Genomic DNA, 24,307 nt, shown 5'->3' with positions numbered 1-24,307 from the left:
CCATCGATCGCCTTAATTCCTGGGCACTTGCTAATGGCTTCAGGTTCTTGCCGGAGAAGACCGTTTGCGTACACTTTTGTCGTAAGCGTAATCTTCATCCTGAACCTGAATTAAGGCTCGGACAAAATGCTATTCCAGTAGCGGCGTACACAAAATTTTTGGGACTCGTATTCGATAAAAAGTTGACCTTTCTGGATCACATCCGTCAACTGCGCACAAAGTGCACAAGAGGGCTGAATATTCTGCGCTCTCTTTCCTCAACATCCTGGGGTGCAGATCGATGCACCCTTCTACGCATCTACCGTGCACTTGTACGATCCAGACTAGATTACGGGTCCCTGGTATACAATTCGGCCAGAGACAGTGTACTTCGTTGGCTGGATCCTGTCCATCATCTGGCTCTCCGTACCGCTATTGGAGCCTATCAAACATCTCCAGTCCAGAGCTTATACTTCGAAGGAAACGAACCGCCGTTATCGCTTCGACGTAAGCAGTTGTCTCTAAACTACGCTCTAAAATTGAAATCCCTGCCAGACCATCCTACGTGGCCATTCGTTTTTGAGCCACGATGGGAAAATTTATACAATACCCTAAGACTGCCAATCGTCCTTTCGGTATTCGTCTCCAAGAGCTACTCAAAGAACTTAATATCAAGGTAGACAAGGTTGCCCAAACACCGAAGCAACCCCTTCCACCCTGGCATGCTCATGTTCCGGCATGTGACTTGTTTCTTAGAAATTGGGGAAAGTCGGACACTCCATCGTCTGTCTACCTGCAGCTTTATTCAGCACACCGAGCTGAACATTCTGACTTCGCGCCAGTTTACACAGACGGCTCGAAGTCGGAATCATATGTGGGATCTGCTGCTGTCTTTACAGACAGTACTACATCGGAGCAGATTCCCTCTGAATGCAGCATATTTACTGCAGAGCTGCACGCAATAGAGTTAGCCTTGGATCACATTAGTGAATGCCAATACCAATGGTTCATTTTATATTCTGACTCTCTTAGTGTGTTACAGGCTTTAATAACCTTGAAATATAATTCTCATCCAGTTCTGTCTAGCATTCAGCAGAAGATTCACTTCCTCCGTGAACGTGAATATGACATCCGCTTCTGCTGGATTCCCAGCCACATTGGGATTAAGGGAAATGATTTGGCTGACACAGCAGCCAAAACAGCAGTTCCCAATAACAATCGCTGCCTGTCAGTCCCCTATACAGACTACAGGCGAATAATACATGAAAAGATACACTCCCAATGGCAGGATTCGTGGAATAGACAGACTGCGAATAAACTATATCATATAAAGCCTGTAATTGAACCGTGGCAGTCTAGTCTGCGCAGGAATCGTAAGGAGGAAGTTGTTCTTGCCCGGACCCGCATAGGACACAGTCATTTGACACATTCGTTTTTGCTGAGGGCTGATGACCCTCCTATGTGTGTGTCCTGTGGCACAATGTTAACGATCAGACACCTTTTAATTGACTGTCCAGATTTTAGCAGCACTCGTTCTACCGCTTTTAACCATCTGACTGAGCCGTATACACTCAGTCAGATTTTATCCGACAATGACAACGTGTCTGCTGTTTTTAGCTATTTTAAATCAATAAAAGTTTTTAATTGTATATAAAATTTATGTTATTGTTACGTCTTTATTGGTTTATTTTTTATATCTTTGCTATTATACATCTGGACATGGTGGCCTAACTACTTAGGTCACTGAATATTTTAATTTTTACATATGACCGGTATTTGGCGCATTATAGCCTCAGTTGCTGATGCGCCAATAAACTCAAACAAAACAAAACAAACAAACAAACTGGATAATTTGCTTCATTTGCACCTGAGTAAGAAACAAAGGTACTTATCAAAAACCTTCAGAAATGAGAGTTGAAAAATAAATGGGTGTAACAGTTGGAAGCAATGGCAAAATTGCTTTCTTATTACAAATGAGAAAAATACTTTGAGACAATAAATGTCCAGTCTAAGATAAGTGATATAAACTTAAGATTGTATGGGATGTAGAAAGGATAGGAAAAGTGCAATTAGCTAAAGATATATTCTAATAAAAATGAATGGTAATAGGCCCAGAGGCAGCCCAAGAGGATGATTTCAAGAATGTATTGGAAAAAAAAAAAAAGAGGATAATAGAACTAATAATTTAACAAGAAATAGGATAACATGAAACACTGGCAGTCTGGAAAGGCTAATCTTTATTGCCATAGTGACCTGTACATCCACCAAGTGTAATAAATATGATGATGATTGGCATCCAAGCCTATATTACACTGTATGTGTTATGTCTATACAAGTATATGTCTCAGGTTGATCTGCATTTTGAGCGAGCTGAAAAAGCGTGATCACTTGGGAACATTGTGAGTTAAACTCTACCCCCTTCAACTTCATTTGGCTAACTAAAACCCCTTCTATTTAGAATTTCTTAAACTAAATCCCAGTTTAAGAAATTCTAAATCTAAATTTTAAATCTTCATTGAAATTGTTCGGGAGTTGCTCTCTCCTTCCCTCCTCTCTCTCTCTCTCTCTCTCTCTCTCTCTCTCTCTCTCTCTCTCTCTCTCTCTCTCTCTCCCCCAAGGATAAAAAAAGTTTGTTATAATGAGGTTAATTACCTTTATTCAATAAAAGCAATGTAATGAATAAAACTACTGTCTGACTTTGTTTAACAATTTAAATATAGCTAATATATTAATATACTAATTTAATTGTGCCAGTGTTATTTACTTACACACAAATACATTCACAATTTATTATCCTCTTTCTCTCCTGAAATAAAACTGATTAACAGAAAGTTTGAACGATAATATCCTTGCAACAAACAGCTTAACTTTAATAGAATTTGCATCCAGCTGCCCTCATACTGCTAAATAAGTGACCATTCAGCCTACTGTAACTGTTCATATGTTGACCATATATTGGATTTCCCAGGGCCTCCATATAGGCTTGAAATGCTAAGTTTGAAGATAAAATTCAAGAGATTACAACTGAATAAAGACTAGACAACAATTTGTTAAGTAAAAAAAAATAGGTGTTTAGTTTGTGAAAGGGTTTCTTGATACATTGAAATTTCAGATGTGGATAAATAATGACATGCATGAACAGTCCACTATTTTAAACTTAATATTAACAGTGGCCACTAACTGCATTCTAGTCTTAGAGTTAACATTGTTTAAAGGTAACTGTAACAGAAAATTCCATTTCTTTATCCCCCCCCCCCTTTTTTGAGTTAATGAAATGTGTTTGGCATTTGTCATTAATGAATTCAGAAAGATCACTTTCAAAAATTATAAGAAATTTTCTTTATAGGCCACCAGTAATCCTTTTCTTTAAAAATGAGATCCACAAGGCACATATACAATGATATTTTCAGATAGAAAACCTTACCTTGTTCTCTTTTAATTTGTCTTTGGAATTCTGTGTTACGGCATCTTAGCATTTTTTTTTTACATTTAGTCCTTTTTCAGCTGTTAGAGGCATACAAAAAGTTTTTGTGTTCCAGCCAGTTAGAAGCATTAAGTTTTCTTCTCATTAATACTCATAAATTAAGGAATACTGATGAATAAAATGGCAACTTCAATAAAGAAGAAGGCTCTAATAATAATTTTCTATTATTACAAGATAAACACTTTGTATAGAATCAGAAAACACAGATGATTTGTGAACATCAAAAACTTTACCTTTTGATTTATCTCTCTTCTTTTTCTCTTGTTTCTTTTATATTATCAAGCAAATCGCCTACTCAATAGCAGCAATAACAACCAGTCAGTGGTGAAAAAAAGAAACTTACTAAACTCACATTGTACAATGTATTGCTCATTATCAATAATGTGATGTGAGGACATGCATCAATAATAGCTTTATGTATAAAACAAATATTACAAATATGTTATTGCTTAAAACTAACGAACATACTTTTAAATATGTAAAAAAATTACATATTTACATACATTTAAATATGTAAAATTTGTATTTAAATGTTAAAGTAAATATAATGCCTATTCTTTCTTTTATTCACGGCATTACTTAATAAGTTGTGTTACAGCATGAAGAAAATGTGTGTTAACTCAGTTCATGAATATAATTACTGACAGATAAAATAATCATTAAAAAAAAATAAGGAAGTTCTCTTCTTTTGTCTTATTAATAAAGTGTTACTTTTATTACCTCTATTAATAAAAATTCATAAATTAGTTTTTATTAATAAAGGCAATGAGTTATACTCATTACAGGATTCAAATTCAGACCTCTCCAAACAGCTGATGGTGGCAAACCACTATGCTGTCATGGAGTGCACTATGTATGAACATAATGAAAATTTTCATTACCATCAGCATTTTGAGTACTAGCAGAAATAAAGTAAAATATTGTGCATGCATCTATATTGCAGTTTGTTGTTCATGCTTATTTAAACTATCATTAGACTTAGTCATCTTATGACCAAATTCAGATCTTTTAAAATAGTAGAAATATTTAACATATATACTGAATAATAGTAATCATATATTTAAGAAAAGAAAATACAGAAACAAAACATTTCATCCTATAAAAAAATTTACACCTCTGCATGTTTGTGGTTTTGAAATTTTGAAATTTTTGTCACTTTGACTTTTTTTTTATAGTAACAAGGTCTGAGACCTGCCCTTGATACCAGGGCTGGAACAGTTGGACAGAGGGTGCTGTTCAATCTGAGTTCAATCTTCTCTTTGAGAGGATTGCTTAAGCAGATGTATTAGTGTTCTGGAATTGTAGGCACCTCTGTAGCCAGGTGGGCAAGGAGCAGCAGTGCATAGCACACGCTTCTTGATTAGACAGAGGTTCGAGCCCGTTATCACCAAATACGGAGGATGTGGAAAGGTCAGGGAATGACCACCGCACATCCCCGGAGCAATATGGCCTTAGTTGCTAATGCTCCTAAAAACCAAATAAACAAACAAACAAACAAAACAACTAGAATTGTGCACTTTTTTTTTTAATAGTGATAATTTTTTATATTGTGTGTATGTTTTGAGCTCAATGGAGTTCAGAATGGACCAGAGCATACTAGACCAATATGTTCAGTTTTGTACATACATACTTGATTATTAAAGATATTTTATAGCATTCCAGTATGTAAAAAATTTTTATCTTGAGCCTTGGAGTACATTCAAAACTTAATGAATGATACTCTGTTAGTCTAAAACAACAATTATAAATTGTGTTTTTCTGAAAAAAGAAATAATGTGAACTTTTTTCCAGGGTACCAACGACAGTTGAGTTATCAGCATTATGATGGTTCTTTCAGTCCATTTAGATGGCACAGTGAACCCAGTGTTTGGTTTGTATTTTTTTTTTTATTATTATTTATTTATTATTATTTTTTTTTGCTATTTTTAGTTTGAGTGATTACGCAGACTATTGATTTTGATATTATGTGTACAAAATAGTTCCAAATGCAGTACTGGATTTTTTTATTATCATTAAATTTACTTGTAAACCTTCATAAATATTTATATATTCAGACAGACTAGAATTAACATATTAGTTCTAGTCTTATTGCACAATATAGCATTATTAATTGTTTGTTTAGTGGATTTAAATTTTATTTAATCAAAATGGTGACAAAATAATTAAAGTAAGGGCTGCATAATCCATGCAAAACAGAGTAAAACATAATTGTACATACCAGAGAGAGAGAGAGAGAGAGTGAATCCTTATCTTGGATTTGGATATAATTTTCTTGTAATCCATGCAGAAAGAGGATATCCTTTTTTATTTTTTTTATTTTTTGTATTGTTATGAAGTTCACTTATTCAGTGTATCAAAATAAAAGTATGTGATAATTTTTAAATTTTTACACTGTTATCTTATAAAATGCTTAAGATTAGCATTTCAGATTATATTGAAAATAAAATTTAGATCACTGGTCATTAAATATTGCTAGTTAGGGCCCCGGGTGCCAAGCGATTGTGACTGAGCGAATTCTTTGTGCTTAAAGAGTGATTTTGATAAAGTGAGATTATATTTCTTTTACGTTCCTATCCTTAAAACAATTTATTTATTCAGTAACAGCTCTTGTTAAAAAAGTACTTTACAGAGCAGGAAAGGAAATTCACCTTTCTTTATTTCTTATATATTTATTACTAACACCTACTACTTCTCGCTTGGTCACACCAGGCACTGCTCCTGCCTCCCCGTGGCGGGGCCGGAAATCTTGGCAGAACAGTTAATCTACCAAGGGCCAAAAGGAGCAATTATGGAACACAATATGTTTCCTCCACTAGAGCCGACAAGCTCTCGGCCAGACATAGAAAGTGAACATGACATGTCTCAACCGAAGAGGTTTAAGACCAACTCTTCAAACATAGATTTTCCTGCATTTCTCATAATGCATTCACTTACGGATCAGCCTCTCACCAAATTGTCCCCGTTTCTTATTCAGAAACATCTCGAAAGTCTTGCAGGATCTCCTAAAACAGTCAAGCGACTGCAATCAGGAGACCTACTAATAGAAACAATCAGCAGGAAACATTCGGAGCATCTACTAAAAATTACAAATTTTGCTGGAATTTCAGTAAAAGTTTCTCCCCACGGTACCCTAAACACTTCTAAGGGTGTTATATCCAGCTGGGACCTACTGAATGTGTCGGAGGAGGAGATATGTCAAGAACTTCAGGAGCAAAATGTCATTGCAGTAAAAAGAATCATGGTTAAAAAGGACAACACACTTGCACCTACTAGGAATATTATACTCACTTTTAATACTCCAAACCTACCTTCTTCCATAAAAGCAGGTTATCTTCTTTGCTGCATTAGACCCTACATCCCTAATCCATTGAGATGCTACAAGTGCCAAAAGTATGGCCACTCTCAAACGGCATGTAGAGGAAACCCAGTCTGTCCCAAATGTGGGTCCACCGATCATACTCAAAATGACTGTTCAGCAACAGAAATGAGCTGTCCTAACTGTAAAGGCAACCATCCCGCCTATTCTAAGACATGCGACAGGTGGAAAACCGAAAAGAAAATTGTGAAGTATAAAATCGAAAATAAAGTAAGCTTTCAAGAAGCGAGAAAATTAATTGCTCCCAGTATTACAAAACGTACATATGCCGGTGTCACACAAAAATATCAATCAGTGGCCACCCAGACTGATGTTACAGTCCCCTCAAACAACTCAATCTCTGACTGGTCACGAACTGTTCTCTCCCAGCAACAGTCCAATATCCCGAAACAGTTGAACCAGGCAAGCAATACTGCTCTTACAGTACCAGCGAAATCTCCTTCTCCTACTCCTCCAACGAATGCTGCTGCTCCATCAAATAATCGAGGTTCAAACATCAAAATGAATATTCAAAACACATCCATGGATACAATTGAATCATCCAGACTGGAAGACCCAGTCTTATAAATACCTACTTACACCTACTACTTCCAGATATGGACATCGGTCGGCCATTCTTCAAAAAAGACAAACCGAAACCTGAACGCCATAAAACAGTCACATCAAAAAAACAGTCAGATACAGCTTCATTTACTAAACACCAATAATGCCTTATATTCTTCAATGGAATTGTAGAGGATTTCGTTGCAATTTTAATGATATTCAAGACTTAATTAATCGCTACAATCCAGTTGGTTTCTGTATACAAGAAACTTATTTAACTTCCCAAATTTCTGCCAGCATAAAGAACTACTCTATCTACCGACAAGATTAATACTTCCACTTCCGCTCGTGGGGGTCTTGGTCAATTCAAAAACCCCAACCAAGCAAATTGCTTTGAAAACTGAAATTGAAGTCATTGCTGTGCGTTTGGTAACCGAAATTGAGTTAACATTAGTATCAATTTATCTTCCACCAAGTCATACCTTCTCTTATCAAGATCTTGAAAACCTGCTAATACAGCTACCTTCCCCTATCTGTCTCCTGGGAGATTTCAATGGCCACCACCCCTTATGGGGATCTACTAAACTGGACAGTCATGGCCGACTGATTGAAACCTTCGTAGATAAGCAAAACCTTACCATTCTTAATACCGGTGCACCTACTCACATACAATTACCAACTGGACAAACTTCTGCAATCGATCTCTCGATTTGCTCCCCTATTCTGTATGCAATCATGGAATGGTCTGTTATGGACGATCCCATGGGCAGTGATCATTTTCCGATTATTTGTGATTTGCTCACTGCACCACCGCCAGTAGCCAAACCCTGCAAGAAATGGAAGTTCTCTCGAGCCAACTGGGCCAAATTTCAGTCAGCTGTCAATCTGGATGAGAAATTTATAAGAACACAGTCGATAGATGAAGCCACTGATTATATTACTTCACAACTACTATCTGCAGCTAACTGTTCAATTCCACTGTCGAATACCCAGTTCCGACGGCACATTAACTATTGGTGGAATGAAGATTGCACCAAAGCAAAGAAGTTAAAAAATAAAGCGTGGAATTTATTTCGTAAATCCCCAACCACAGCTAACCTTATCAACTACAAGAAATTAAGGGCAAAAGCACGCCGCATTCAGAGGCAAGCCAAGAAGAATTCTTGGATCCGGTTTACATCTACCATAAATAGAAACACTAACTCCAGGTTAATATGGAAGAAAATTAGGCAGATTTCAGGCAAATTTCCAACCACCCCTTCGCCAATTCTTTCGTGGAATGGGCAAGAACTCTCTGCTCCTGAAGACATAGCAAATGCCTTGGCTAAAACTTTTGCCGAAGTTTCTGCGGCATCAAATTATTCTCCGGATTTCCAGAAAATAAAGACCACTACTGAACAACGTGCCATCAACTTTCGAACCTCAGTTTCCCTTCCATATAACCAGCCTCTTCAATATTCTGAACTTTTACACGCCATTAAAACAACACGCAACAGTGCCGCTGGGCCAGATGGAATATTTTATATCATGTTACAAAACCTTGGTGACAAACACTTAGAAATACTGCTGATCTATTATAACCGAATATTTCTAGAAAACATTTCTCCCAGCTCTTGGCATCATGCAGCAGTTCTTGCCTTTTTGAAACCTGGTAAAGATCCTACCAGTCCGTACAGTTACAGACCAATTTCCCTCTCCAGTTGCCTTGGTAAACTACTCGAAAAAATTATCCATAATCGACTTGTTTGGATCATCGAAACAGAACACCTAATGAGTAATCACCAACATGGGTTTCGTAAGAACAGGTCCTCCTTAGATCTCATGATCAAAGCTCAGTCTGCAATTCGTAATGCCTTTGTAAAAAATGAACATCTTGTTATGGTTTCCATAGACATAGAGAAGGCATTTGATACTACCTGGCATCGTGGCATTCTCAGTGACCTTTATGCTCTTGGTTTACGAGGCAACCTGCCCATATTCATTAGGAACTTTCTTCAGAATCGTTCCTTTCAAGTTCGATATCACAACTCACTTTCTGCGACATTTTCACAGGAAGAAGGAGTGCCACAAGGGTCTGTACTGAGTGCAACCCTTTTCGCCCTTAGAATCGATTCCATCACAAAAGAACTTCCAAATGCGGTTCAGACCTACCTTTACGCCGATGATCTCTCTATTTCTTGCCATTCCCAGAACATGAGATCCATTGAACGGCAACTGCAGATATCCCTGAATAAAGTCCAAAGGTGGGCAAGGTTAAATGGCTATCGTCTATCACAGCAGAAGACTGTTGCCATCCATTTTTGTAATCAAAGAAAAATGCATACAGACCCTGAACTTCATATATCAAACTTTACCATTCCAGTGACTAACAACATCAGATTCTTAGGATTAATTCTTGACAGGAAACTAAATTTCCTTGAGCACATTAAATTTGTACGTACTTCCTGCCTCAAAAAACTAAACATACTAAGAGCTTTATCTGCCTTGTCTTGGGGAGCAGATCGTACATCTTTATTGCTCTTATATAGATCACTGATTAGATCCCGATTGGATTATGGTGCTCCACTCTATGATTCTGCTTGTAAGAGTATACTACGATGGCTAGATCCAATACAGCATAGTGCATTGCGGATTGCACTTGGAGCGTTCAGGACCTCTCCTATTCATAGTTTATATATTGAAGCTAATGAGCCACCTCTGTACCTCCGCAGAAAAACGCTGCTTCTTAAGTATGCAGCCCGAATACAAAGTTGCTGGCAGCATCCTGTTGAGCCATACCTTTTTAATCCACCACTGCAAAATCTCTATAGAAACAAACCCACTCTGTGTTACTTTCCAACATTCCAACTCTGTGTTATTCCAACATTCCAACTCTGTGTTATTCCAACATTCCAACTCTGTGTTATTCCAACATTCCAACTCTGTGTTATTTCAATTAGGCTTACGCCTAATTGAAATAACACAGAGTTGGAATGTTCCAATTTTCAACAGGCAACAAGTAATGAATTACTCTCAACCACCTTGGAGTCCGCCTCTACAATTAACCTGCGATACTTATCTTCATGAATGGGGAAAGAATCGCCTACCAATAATCAATGTGAAACAACTCCATGCAAGTCATATTCAAAAATATGCCGATTTTTTACCAATCTATACTGATGGCTCCAAATCACATTCATCGGTAGGAGCAGCGGCAGTTTTTCCTACTTCAATCATTTCGGCTGCTCTTCCAGCTCAGTATAGCAGCTTCTCAGCAGAACTCCATGCAATCAAATTAGCCTTAGAAAATCTGATTCACTACCCATCTGTAAAATACATAGTATACACGGACTCGCTCAGCTCAATTACAGCAATGCAACATTCCTCCTACAAGGTTCACCCTGTGTTAGATCAAATCAGAAGTCTCCTACTGCAAATACAAGAACGTCATCAATCAGTGACCTTTTGCTGGATCCCAGCACATTCGGGGATAAAGGGGAACGAACTCGCTGACAAAACTGCTAAAAATCCATCAACTTTTGATTTAACTTCCGTCCATGTTCCAGCCTCTGACTACAATTGCATCATACAAACAGCATGTCTCGCGCAGTGGAAAGATCTGTGGCACTCCCAAACCAACAATAAACTCTATCAGTTGAAACAGCACCCAAAGCTTTGGCACACTAGTACCAAAACAGTGCGAAGAGAAGAAGTGGTACTTGCAAGGGCACGAATAGGACATACGTATCTCACTCACCTCCATCTACTCACAGGAGAGGATCCTCCTCAGTGTCCACACTGTTTAACACAGTTATCAGTAAAACATATTCTAATTGACTGCCCACAGTATCAACAAGACAGATCATCCGTCCTGTCTTCCCTGAGAAATCTGCGAGAACCGATGACACTAAATGAGATTATTGGCGAGGAAGCAAATATCAATGAATTTTTCTCTTTCCTGAAAAAAATTGGACTATATCATAAATTCTGAAAGATCACTGTAACAAAAATCAAGTTATTACAACAAAAATTTATTTTTAGCAGTTTCCTATGAATAGGCGCACTATAGCCTCAGCAGCTTATGCACCATTAAACCTCCGTAACACACACACACACACACACACACACACACACACACATTGCTAGTTAGGTGGCTCATTATTAGCAAACCCAAAGGAGTCAATGAACTCCAAAAGAGTGCCATCTGGGGTGTAGTACTCAACTGAAAAAAGTAACAGCACACTTCTCTGTTGGGAAACGTTACTCATTCAAAGTATAAGAGATAGGCAACTCATTGAGCAGTATTTCACAATCTGAAATGTAGTATAATATTACTTGTATTAAAACTTCAGTTTGTTTCATCTTCAACTATGTGCACAAATTATGTAAATGCACTAACTATTGCATTTAGTTTATATATTTATTTAACTAAAATTAATTAGTTATAATTATTAGTTAGTAATGTAATGTGTTCTAACATTATATAATTATACGTGGATTGTTCTTGTTACTTTTGGATTCAAGACATTACATTTCATTTCAAAAATAAACATTTTCTGCAAGCATTCATTTTGAAAATGGGTTTTCTAATAAATCTTGAAAAATAAAAATTACTTAAAAATCATTAAATCATATAATCTGTCAGTATAATACAATTATATTGCTAATGTGGCATATAATTCAAAACAAACAGAGCAAAGTTACACAAATGTGTTAACCTCATTGCTGAACTTGTCTATATAAATACATGTAGCTCTAAATCATAAATGCACTTTCTCATAGTACAACTTTCTCGTTATACTACTACTTCAGTATGTGGTCATTTGAGCTGCATTGCCTGTCTGGCCATATAGCAGACTGTAGTGCATGTATCGAAATACAAGTATGTGATAATTTTTATTTTACACTGTTATCTTATACTACTTAAGATTAGCATTTTAGATTATATCAAAAATAAAATTTAGATTTCTGATCATTAAATATTGCTAGTTTGGTGGCTCTTTATTAGCAAGCCCAGAGGATTCCCCACTGAAGGAAAGCTGACAAAACAGTTCTTTCTTTTGTATGTTTCAAATTATACTCCTTACTTTACTTGTTATTAACTGTAAGCATTAAATAAATTAATATTCATTTACAAACAGTTATAAATAATCAAATAACCTGAGTTGCTTAAGTATGTAGTCACACTGGGTCCATTCTAGGCAGATGTGAGAGGTTCACTGTACCCTCTACATAAAAGCATAGCATTTTAAGTTTTTGGATTTTAGCATAAAACATATGGTTTTTACAGTGAAGCATTACCTGCTCCTTGATTATATTGTATCTTCGTTTCTTTAGACTAATACAGAGTCCAACATGCTATGTATTAAAGGAATTTTTTTTTGTTTGTTTTAAAACGCTAATGTTTGAGTTCATGCTGATGTTCTATAATGATAACAAATATTCAATTTTATATCATTGCAAGAATTAGTTTTCAATTTTTTTAAATTCAGAGTTTATTAATTTTTATATTAAAACAAAAAAAGATTTTTTGATCACTGACCCTGAACAAAGTGTTCGCCCTAACTCTCATGCTTATTTTTTCTATTCAGCCTTGCAAACTGTAGACCTGACCCTGCAATCACAAAAACTTTTTGAAGTCCATAGTACATTTATGACATGTCTAACTTTTTTTGTTTCAATTTCCTTAGGCTTACAGCATTTTGTGCAAGAATTTTTCACAGAGCTACATTCCAGGAATGGGAAAATTTTCTGTACATTGATCCCAATGTTATAGCCCAAGCTATGTCATGGATTCTGGATCACCAGTCTCCTGAAGGAGCATTTTATGAAACATCACTTCATCCCCTTGATAGAAAAATGAACTTGACAGTAAGTATATACAGAGAACAAAGCATGCATTTTTCAAATGTAAACTCTTGGTTTCTAAACACCAAATTATCATTACTGAATGCTAACGAAAAGATTTTATAAATTGTGTGGAATGTGACACTGAATAAGCAGTTAGGGACATCTAGAATCAAAATACGTTGATTATTTGTTAGAGTGGTAATATTTATTAACTGCAGCATTATCCAGCAGCATTCAATAAAAGAGTTTAAGAAAGGTACCCCATTTTAATATATATTAATGAACATATTGTGATTTTAATGACAGCAATATTTATTTCATTGCATATTTTAAAATGTACATATAATCGCAAATTTGGTTGTCTAGAGAGGGTTTTTTCTAACAGCTATGCCCAAGGAAGGAAGCAAACTTGTACAGAATCAACCATTTAAAAAAAAAAAAAAAAAAAATACCCTTTTTTTTTTTTACCCATTTCCTTCTAATAATTTGTCCTTCCTTAAATTTATTCGAACAATCAATTACTCCCTGGATGAACACAAATTCTGTATATCTATCCTGCAGCCATCCTTTTCCAGTTGTGTCCACTTGACTGTTTTATCTTAGAATGAGTAAAGATGCTGTAACCATTTAGTTTACTCAATCCTTTTGAAGTTTTGAACACCTCAGGGTTCAATGTTGGGTCCATTTTTGTTTTCTGTATTTATAAATGATATTGATGATGGTATATCAAGGTTAATCTCCAAGTTTGCAGATGATACGAAGGTTGGCAGGGTTGTTAAGGACACTAATGACAGTACGCTGCTGCAACAGGATCTAGAAAAGTTAAGCAGATGGGCTGAGAGGTGGCAAATGAAGTTTAACATTAATAAATGTAAAGTACTACATTTGGGAAGCAGTAATCCCAGAATAACGTATCAGCTCTGTGGTACTACACTCTGACAGTGGTAGAGAATGAAAAGGACCTGGGGGTAATTGTGCAAGCAGATATGAAGTTTTCTGAACAGTACAGGCGGTCGGTCTGCAAGAGTAGCTCATGGTGTCTTGTCAATGATATACAGGAATTTTTCTAGCAGGGATAAGAAGGTGATTATTCCCTTGCATAAGGCAATGGTCAGGCCACGCTTTGAGTACTGTATACATGTCTGGAGGCCTTATTTTAAGAAGGATGTAGAGCTGTTGGAACGAGTACAGTGAAGAGCAACAAGATTAGTGAATGAAACAAAGGGTTTCTCTTATGAAGAAAGGTTTAAGTTTTGCAAATTACAGTGTTTGGAGACTAGTCACCTGCGAGGTGATCTGGTTGAGGTGTATAAAGCCTTGAATGGTTTGAGCATGCTCAATGCTGATGGGATTCTTCCTCTTGCTCAGAATAATCACCTGAGAGGGCATAAATTCAAATTGAGGAAAGACAGATGTGTGGAAGTTTGCCTTTAGCCAGCAGGTAGTTGGTTGGTGAAACAGACTTCCATCCTTTGTTGTGGAAGTTGATAGCCTAAATAAATTTAAAGCTGAGCTGGACAGGTATTTGGATTGAATGGAGGGGTGAAATGGGAGGGTTTTTTTTTTTTTTTTTTTTGGCTGATGCTGCATAAGCTTGCTTTCTTGCATCATATGCCTCTGCTAATGCTAATGCTACCTCAGTTAGCATTAGTAGTGGCATATGATGCAAGAAAGCAAGCTTATATAGCATCAGCAAAAAAAAAACACTTCCCATTTCACATATTCATTCCTTCCAGTAGTTTGTCCAGTTCTTTCTTGAATTTATTTAAGCTATCAACGTTCATGGCAACAGATGGAAGTTTGTTCCAGCACTTGCTGGCTAAAGGTAAACTTCCACATATCTATTCTGCAACTGTCCTTCCTCGATTTGAATTTATGCCCCTTCATGTGCATAATCTGAGCAAGAGGAAGGATCCAAAAATCCCAAATTTTTAGAAGATGCCTGATTTCCAAACATTGGTAGTTTGCAGAAGTTTTTTATTTTATCAGTCTTTCTTATTACTTTTTGCTCTTTTGTATACTCTTTCCAACAGATCTACACCCTTCTTAAAATGAGGTTTCGAAACCTGTATATGGTATTAAAGATTTGACCTGATCTATACCAGCTTTTCCCAAACTTTTTTTTAGTCACGGAACACTTTCATCTCGCAATATATTTATGGAACACTTACGAAACACAAGTTTAGCGGGAGCCAAAGAACTGTTTGCTAATATTTTATTACATACAACACACTGTGAATCAAGAGCACCTTTATTTCCAACACATGTAAAGCCGAAATTCAAATAATTGTCATCATATTTTCGTTTTGGTCTTTTATTAGTTGATTCCTGTTTTTTCACTTCAGATTTTTGGGGTACAAAAATCTGAAGGGGCTGCGATTGTTCATTCTCACTTTGAAGTGTGACAATACTGTGTTCGTTTTCATTGACCACGGTTGCAATGCTAGAAGTACTTGCTTCTTGTTTTAAAGTTCCTTTTTTCAACCACAAATCCATGGTCATTTATTTTAATAATAATATTTAGAAAGGCTGATAATTATCAGAAAAAATTTATACAAGGAAGTGAGTTTAGTTATGATATCAGTTTGCTTCCCCCTCTCCTTCTACCAGTGTACTCCATGCTAAATTGAATATGAATGGCATATTAGATCACTGCATTGCTACTTTTTTGTAAATGTCATTACCTCTACGCATACCTCTACGCATACTTCTCTATGCAAAAGCCCACCAAAATAGTGTTCCGTGGTTTTTTGATTAGTCGATGCCAGTATATTAATAACTGAAAAAAAATAATAAAAATGTTAAAAATTAGAATGATACAAAAGTGGTATATGCTATGAATATTCAAAATTTATTTATTTTATTTATTTATTTTTTAATTATTAACTATTTTTCACAGAACACTCCTTCACATCTCACGGAACACAGTTTGGGAAATGCTGCTCTATACTATAAGATAATCACTTCTTTACCCCAAATATGTCACAATTGGTGAAACCTATTGATAACAAATACTAGATTAATGATGGAAAGTATTGACCCTGAAAAGCCATATTTTTTTTTTTTTTTTTATTATTTCCTTTGTTTGTAAAGAATGACAATATAAAATACAAAGTGGAGAACTTAAAAAAAATTACGTAAATTAAAAAGAGTTTTAAGGAAGAAATAAGTGCAATAGTTACAAAGATTCAAATCCTTTCTTAAAAGAATGGTTCTGCAGATCTAAGTGGAGGTAGGGATTTCAGTACAAAATGCTAAAAGTGAGTGTGAGTAGTGTACAAAAAGTTTTTTTTTTTTTTCTTTTTTTTTTCTAGTTGAGAGGTAGTGTTTCTTGCTAGCCTGCCTTACTTCTACCTCACATTATGCATAGTGCATTCAAAGAAGTTGCTAGAAGGATTTTTTTTTTTTTTTTTTTCTAAAAATGAGTGAATGTACACACCTTCAAACAATATTTCTTTCAAATTAGTGTTCTTAAATAAGAACATGATTTTAACAGTGATTGTGAGGTTGTAAACAACCTAAGAAGTCATTTTGTGCCATCATCACTTTCATCACAGTAGCTTGTGCTCTATTGTGCTGCACCCTTGTGTTTCATCAGATCCTCACTATATGCACATAGTGAAGATCTGATGAAAGGATCTCAGATAGTGAGATCCCCCACATGGTTGTAACAATGTAAATATTTCAGATGGAGACTTCTTTAAAGACCAAATATTAAACCAAATTTGAATACCAAATATGATATTAGTGTACTGTGTAAATACCAACATCTTACTATTACCATAGCTGCCAACTTTAGATTTACAACAGAGAATCTTTTTGATTCGATTTGACCCCCCCACACACACACACACGCCATTGTTTCTCTGTCTTTTTGCAAAAAGTAGTAAAACTCTGTTAAAATTAGAATTTTTAAAATATTCTGTGACCTAATCCACAATAAATTATGTAAATTGAAAAATACACCCCAACAATGGACTTCTAGTTTAAGACTACACAGAAAGGAAGAGGTCATTTTTTCTCAATTTCATATCATGTATACCATCCATTGTCCATTTGTACTTTGATCTGAAGACTCTCCTCATTCCTATTTCTGCCATACTGTACAAAACTGTCCAAAATTTTATGAACAGTTGCTTCCAGTTTGAAAAAGAAAGATAATAAAAAAATTGCTTTCAAATTGCTCTTAAATAGCCATGGAAACCTAACACTCTAAAATATTTTAAATGATAAAAATAATACTTTGGATGTCATTTTCTACCTCCAAATGATTAACTGTTACCATAATACAGTAATGCAAGATTTAAAAGATCTACATGATACTAACTTCAGACACAAAAATATCATCTCTATTATCTCCTGATCATAAGTCTGACATGTTTAAGCCCTAGAAGCTGTTATGCCATACTAAAATACTAATAATTAAAACCAAGCCAAACCAAAACCTGCTAAAAAATTTGACAATGTTACAAGTAAATTTAGATTTGAGAGAAGAAAAATGTTTGCTGTCTAATTCTGAAGTGTATCGTTACCAAATATTAAAAAAAAAAATGACATAATTTATATTTTTCATGTTTTAATATTACATGAAAATATTTTTATTGTGACTTGTGTTTTTTAGCACACAACCCAATTTGCATGTCATGTTTTTATTTTATTTTTTCGAATGAGAAGAAAGGGATAGAACTTATCCTTTAAACCACAACTTAAACTTTATAATATAGCTTTTTTTTCTCTTTTTCAGTCAGATCGTCCAAATGATATTGTCAAATATCGTAATATCTCTCTTACAGCTCATGTGCTGATTACCCTGGTAGATGTCAAAGATCTTAGAGGGGTGAGATTCATTTCTATGATTTAATATTTGTTTTTTTTTGTTTTTTTCTTATCTTACATCTCTGATTTGCTTATTAACCAGGTTTATAGTTAAAAACATTAATTTTTTTTTTTAACTTTGCTTAAAATTCATCCCCTCCATATTGGCTTTAAACTTTTAAATAGCAAAAGTAAAAATATAATAAAACAAACATTAAAAAATTTGTTTTGTAATCACAAATAATTGTCTGTTTTAGAGTCTTGGAGCAAGAGCAGCAACTGCTCGTTGGACAGCCCAAAGATATCTTGAAAAGATGCTTCATGTTATTAGAGATTTTAAAGATCCTTATGAACTGGCTATTGTAGCATATGCCTTAACAGTGTCCAACAGCATTGATGGAGATGAAGCATTCAACTTGCTTGATTCACAAATGAAAGAAACAGGTAAGTTATAATGATATTATATATTAAGAAAAAATTTCAGTTTGTGAATACTGAAAGAATAAAAATTCGGTCTCAATCCTGAGCTCAGATACACATGTGAGTCCATAATTATCCATTGTGAATTGTATGAGGATTAAAACAGTTAATTATCCACATTAAAAATATGCAAATAAAGCATAAAAGATGCTTATGTGGCAAGATAAATTTAATGTAAAACTTATTATGATAAGTGACTTAATTGCTATATTTTATTCTGGAAATGTACACAATAAAATATATGCACATTAATGTAAACATGATGTTGCTTCTGAATAAACTGAGACATGAGTAGGTTTATATACTGACTGGATACTTCATTTCTGTAATGAATTCTTTGTGCAGGACCCCTTTCCTTTTCTGCTTGTAAAACACAGATATAAATCTTTAAAATAAAAACAGGCTTATGTTCTTTTCTTTTGGATTGAAATATTTTAACATATTTGACATCACTCATCTTGTAATGATTTAAATCATTACTGGGGTTGCCAAGTCTCTCTCTCTCTCTCTATCTATCTCTGACCGTGTGTGGCTGTCTCAGAGTATAAACAGAAAATGCTAAATGCAGTTGATCTGCCAACTTGCACTGCACTGGACTAGCGTGGCAGATTATGGTCCATTTCCCTTGAAATGAATTGTTGTGGAAGCTTCCATCCTGTAGTGGATTGATAATGGCTACAGTTACCTTTACCTTTAAGACACACTTTTGGTATCAGCATCACAGTCTGAGAGATTAATGCTGTAGTGTGAAGACTTTACCTCTCCTTCCTTTTTCTAGAGTATATGAGTATAAATCCTTTCAGGTAAAATGCTTTAAGATAATCACTGTACCTTTTAAAGGTCTTTTCTTTAGCAGGTAGTTTGAGTGATCCTTTGGTAGCTTGAAGTTAGTTTGCATTTATATCTCAGCTCATACTCCAAGAAAGTAATTACATATCTCGTAAAAGAAGTACTGTTTATTTGTAGTGCAACACCAAGACAACCTACCCAAGCAATAAGGCCAAGATCAAGTTAACCAAACAGCATTAACATTTATACTAAAAATGAACATCCTGGAAAATACTTTAACCAGCTTTTTCAGATATGTAAATTAAAGTAAAAGTTGTATTAATTAAATACTCAAGTTACTAACTGATTTAATGGTTACATTCTTTGAAGGAAATTCTCTTTTAATTAAGTAAAGCCATTGCTTTTTTTTTTTTTACATATTTACAGATTTTTTTTTTTTTGTCTATACTTGTATTTTTTATTATATTAGAACTATCATTTTTAATTTAATTTTTTAGAAAGATTAACAAAAGTATTATGTAATTCTAATATAGAAAAGGGATAATAAAAGAAAGATATAATTTTGCTTAATAAATGGTAGCAATAGCTTAATCTTTAGTACTCACCTTAATGTGGTGAGTACTAAAAATTAAGCTATTGCTACCATTTATTAATTCAATTAAATTGGGGTACCTTAAGGAATCCTACAATTCATCTAATTGTCAGATATAATTTTGTTATTTTATTTTTCTCTGTAGGTGGTTTGAGGTATTGGGGGAAAGAACCCATTCCACCACCACTGACAACCATTGAGAATAATCGCCCTTACCTCTTGCCAAGACTTCCCAATAAATATGATGCATCAAATATTGAAACCACATCATATGGACTACTTGTACATGTTGCACGGCAAGCTGTGATTCAGAAAGAAATTGTGGAATGGTTAAACACGCAGAGACTGACAGATGGTGGATGGGCTTCTACTCAGGTATTACTTTTATTTATATAGTCAAATCAGGATTCATATTGGTCATAACATTTCAGAATTTTGTCCAAGAAGCATTAAATATGCTTCTTGAACACAAGAAGCATATTTAATGCTAATGCATTTATGTATGTATAGTATCCATTCTGAGAACTATGAATTCTCAAAAAAAAAAAAAAACTGTTTCCACCAAAGTGATATTTATAATGATAATGATGATTTACATTATTGATAAAAAAAAAAAAAGAGAGAGAAAGAGATCAATTTTTTTTTTTTTTGTATTATAGTGCAAATCATTACACGTATGCCTTAATTTTTATTGGTTCATAGTGACATTGTCAAATTTATGTTGCTTTATGTTGAAATTACATTGTTAGATATTAATATCCTTTGTGTTTTCTGTCTTGTTTCTTTTATGGCACATCAGCATCCTAGGCCATATTGTACCAGTATATTATGGGCCCTGGATTCCAAGCATTATAGTGATTCTCTGAGCAAATTATACAGTGTTTTCTCAAAACTACTCTTTTTTTGAACTCTTTTAACTTAACATCCTAACTTTTATTCTTGGTAACTAGATAGTATGAATCAGAGCTGTAATACTCAATATGTTCTACGTTGATAATAATATTAGTAAATTAATAAGAGGAGTTTACCTCAATATAGTACGTAGAACACTTCCATATGATACCCTCCAAAAATTAAAACGGAAAAAACGAAAAAATCGACTTGTTAGATTCTTTTAATTGCGTTAATTTGAATTTTAATTGTTTTAAATTGATTTTGAATTGTGTTAAATTGATTATTTAATTATTTATATTTTACTTTAATGTACCGGTAAGTTGTCGATTTTTTCGTTTTTTCCGTTTTAATTTCTGGAGGGTATCATACGGAAGTGTTCTACGTACTATATTGAGGTAAACTCCTCTTATTAATTTACTAATATTCTTGGTAACTATAGCCACACTGCTGATACTTCTTTATGGAGAGGGCCAGAAATCCACTCTCCCAGGGCTGACAGAAGCACAAATGGATAATAATGATGTGTTTCCACCTTTAGAGTCATTGAGCTCAAGGCCTGAGATAAATGCCTTTTTTTTTGACCCAAGAGGTTGAAAGCAACCCCTCAAAAGGAGATATTAGTATTCCTCATTTTGCACTCTGTCAGACCAGTTCCTTTTGAGTAAATTATCTCCCTTCCTTATGCAGAAATGTAATGAATCTGCTGCAGGTTCACCAAAATCATTAAGGTGACTGCATTCTGGCAATCTTCTGATAGAAACTACTCAGTTCCAACATTCTGAAAAGTTATTAAAGCTGACAAGCTTTGGCAGACACCCACAATAAAAGTTACCATGCTACCCTGAACCCCTAAAAGGGAACAGTAACAGGTTGGGACTTATTAACTGTATTAGAAGAAGAAATTTTCCAAGAGCTATGTGAACAAAGAGTCATCCAAGCAAAAATGAATCATGGCTTAAAAGATAGTCTTGTTCCAACAAGGGCCATAATCCTCACTTTTAGCTCTCCCAATTTACCAACATCTATCAAAGCAGGCTATCTCCACTGTCATGTCTGACCTTAGATCCCCAGCCCCCTTAAGTGTTACGAGTGCCAAACACACAGCTGCTCCCAAACTGCATGCTGAGGCGAGACAATATGTCCTAAATCTGATTGAGGTGTACAAGGCCTTCAATGGTTTGAGTAGGCTCATTGCTGACGGGATTCTTCCTCTTGCTCAGATTACAAACCTGAAGAGGCATGAACTCAAATTGAGGAAAGACAGTTGTAGAATAGATGTGCAGAAATTTGTCTTTAGCCAGCGGGTAGTTGATTGCTGGAATAAACTTCCATCTGTCGTTTTGGAAGTTGATAAATAATTCAGGGAAGAAGTGAACAAACTTTTGGAGCGAATGGATAGGTGAAATGGAAAGGGTTTTTTTTTTTTTTTTTTTTGGCTGATGCTGTATACGCTTGCTTTCTTGCATCATATGCTAATGCTAATTGTGGAACAAAAGAGTACAGCCAATCTGATTGCACTGTTACCACTCCTCATTGCCCAAATTTTAAGGGTAACCACCCAGTATTCTCTAAATATGTGAAGTATGGAAGCAAGGGAAAAAATTTGAGAAATGTAAAGTGGAGAACAGTCATATACTCGGAGGGGAGAAGACAATCAAAACGAAGTCAAAGGCCGACCGGGCTAGCCGGGTGTGTAAAGTGCCTGCCTGGCAACCCAAAGGTCGCGGGTTCAAATCCCTCCTCGAGCTTGGGTCAGAGTAGAAAATGCAAAAACTTTGGGAGGTGCAATATGGCCACAGAAGCTGATATGCCAACAACTAACAAAAAAAAAAAAAAGTCAAAGCATACATATACCACAACTGCTCAACGTTTTCAGATGGATGTATCAGTTCCTCCAAATATATCTATCACTAATTGGGCATTTTCTTTGGAAGGATTTCCAAAGAAAATCCTTCGCGACAAACAGCTGAAGAAGCCAGTAATATCCCAATTAATATTCCAGTCAATGTTCCTCCAACAACAAAATCAAAAGTGACAGAAACCATCACCCTCCACCAGAATGATCCAGATAATGGAATTTTAGAACTCCACATGAATGGATAAAACATGAGATGGATAAAACCACCCCTTCTTTCCTAAGAAAGACAAAACAAAAATAGATCAATACAAGTAATCTACAACTAAAAAGCAGTCAGAATCGAAAACAACCCATAAAACCACATAAGAGAAAGAATCCTTCAATGAAATTGTAGAGGCTTTCAGGATACAAAGAATGATTTACACTATCTTATTGATTGACATGCACCAGAAGGCATATTCTTACAGGAAACTTATTAAATTCACAAGTGTGTCCTACCATTAAAATTATACTATCTTTAAACAAAATGGGAGTATTGACTTGCCAGCCCATGGTGGTGGTGGCAGTTCTTGTTAGAAACAATGTTCCATTGAAACAGTTTCCCTTCAAACTCCTTTAGAAGTAGCAGCAGTGTGCATTGTAATTGGTATCACTCTTACAATACCTTCTATATATCATCATATCATCATCATCATGAACTTGGTCCGGCTTAGGTCTTTTAAGACCTGTTCCGTTTCAGCTCTTGGAGGTGGTCTTGATCTCGCCATCGTTGTCTTGGTCGAACAAAACATCTCTCTTGCCTGTAGGTTTGTAGTTAAAGGCTAATTTTGGGATCTGGTCTGGGTTCATTCTTTCTATGTGGCTGATCCATTTTTCCTGATACCGTTTTATGTCATTTACTATGTTATCTACTTTTAATTTCTCACGAATATCTAAATTTGTTTGGTGGTCTAGTCTTGTAAAGCCTAATAATGGTCTTAAAAATCTCATTTGTGCTGCTTCTAGTTTGTGTGCATATTTCTTATTTATGACCAAAGTCTCACAGCTGTAGAAGAGGGCTGGTTTTGAAGTGATGTTGTGCAGTCGTAATTTTGTTTCAATTGTCATTTGTTTTCCAAAGTGGCGTTTAATCATTCCATTCATTTTATTATATTTTTGTAGTTTAGTGTGGATGTCTTTCCCTTCATTTGATATTAAATTTCCCAAATAGGTGAAGTCAGATATTTGTTCTATTATTTTATCATCAATAACAATTTTGACTCTTTGTATGTTTTTTCCACATAATCCCATTGATTTTGTTTTTGAGGTGGAGATTTTCATCTCGTACTTTTTATATATTTTATTAAGTCCATTTGCTGCTATCTGTAGTTAATCTTCGGATTTTGCAATTATTACTTGATCATCAGCATATAATATAGTTTGGATTTTATTCCTGTTGTTCAACTGTATTCCGTTGTTAATTGTTTGTTTCCATTCTTTAAGAATTTTATTGATGTAGATATTAAATAAATTTGGTGATAGTCCACATCCTTGTTTCACTCCTTTATTGGTGTTAATTGGGTCTGATAGTTGGCCATTAGAATATTTTATACAGACTTTTTGAGTTTTTATATAGGCTTTGGATCGCTTTCCAGAGTTGGGTTGGGATATTTTCTTCACTTAGAATCT

General features: G+C 35.1%; 1 protein-coding gene across 1 annotated transcript in view; it reads left to right on the top strand.

Annotated features, from left to right (window-relative positions):
• LOC150078931 (CD109 antigen-like) overlaps positions 1 to 24,307 on the top strand; it is a 223,646-nt gene that overhangs the window by 177,049 nt on the left and 22,290 nt on the right. Inside the window, exons 25-29 of the mRNA XM_090383675.1 lie at positions 5,255 to 5,333; positions 13,052 to 13,232; positions 17,956 to 18,048; positions 18,284 to 18,470; positions 20,033 to 20,262. Coding sequence (XP_090239801.1) covers positions 5,255 to 5,333; positions 13,052 to 13,232; positions 17,956 to 18,048; positions 18,284 to 18,470; positions 20,033 to 20,262 — 770 coding nt within the window. The remainder of the gene's footprint in view (positions 1 to 5,254; positions 5,334 to 13,051; positions 13,233 to 17,955; positions 18,049 to 18,283; positions 18,471 to 20,032; positions 20,263 to 24,307) is intronic.

The sequence above is a fragment of the Mastigoproctus giganteus genome, chromosome 10 (assembly GCF_048544385.1).
Source record: "Mastigoproctus giganteus isolate SK-2022 chromosome 10, ASM4854438v1, whole genome shotgun sequence".
NCBI lineage: Eukaryota > Metazoa > Arthropoda > Arachnida > Uropygi > Thelyphonidae > Mastigoproctus > Mastigoproctus giganteus.
Note: the sequence above shows the minus strand (reverse complement) of the source record. Positions and strands in the feature narration are given on the sequence as shown.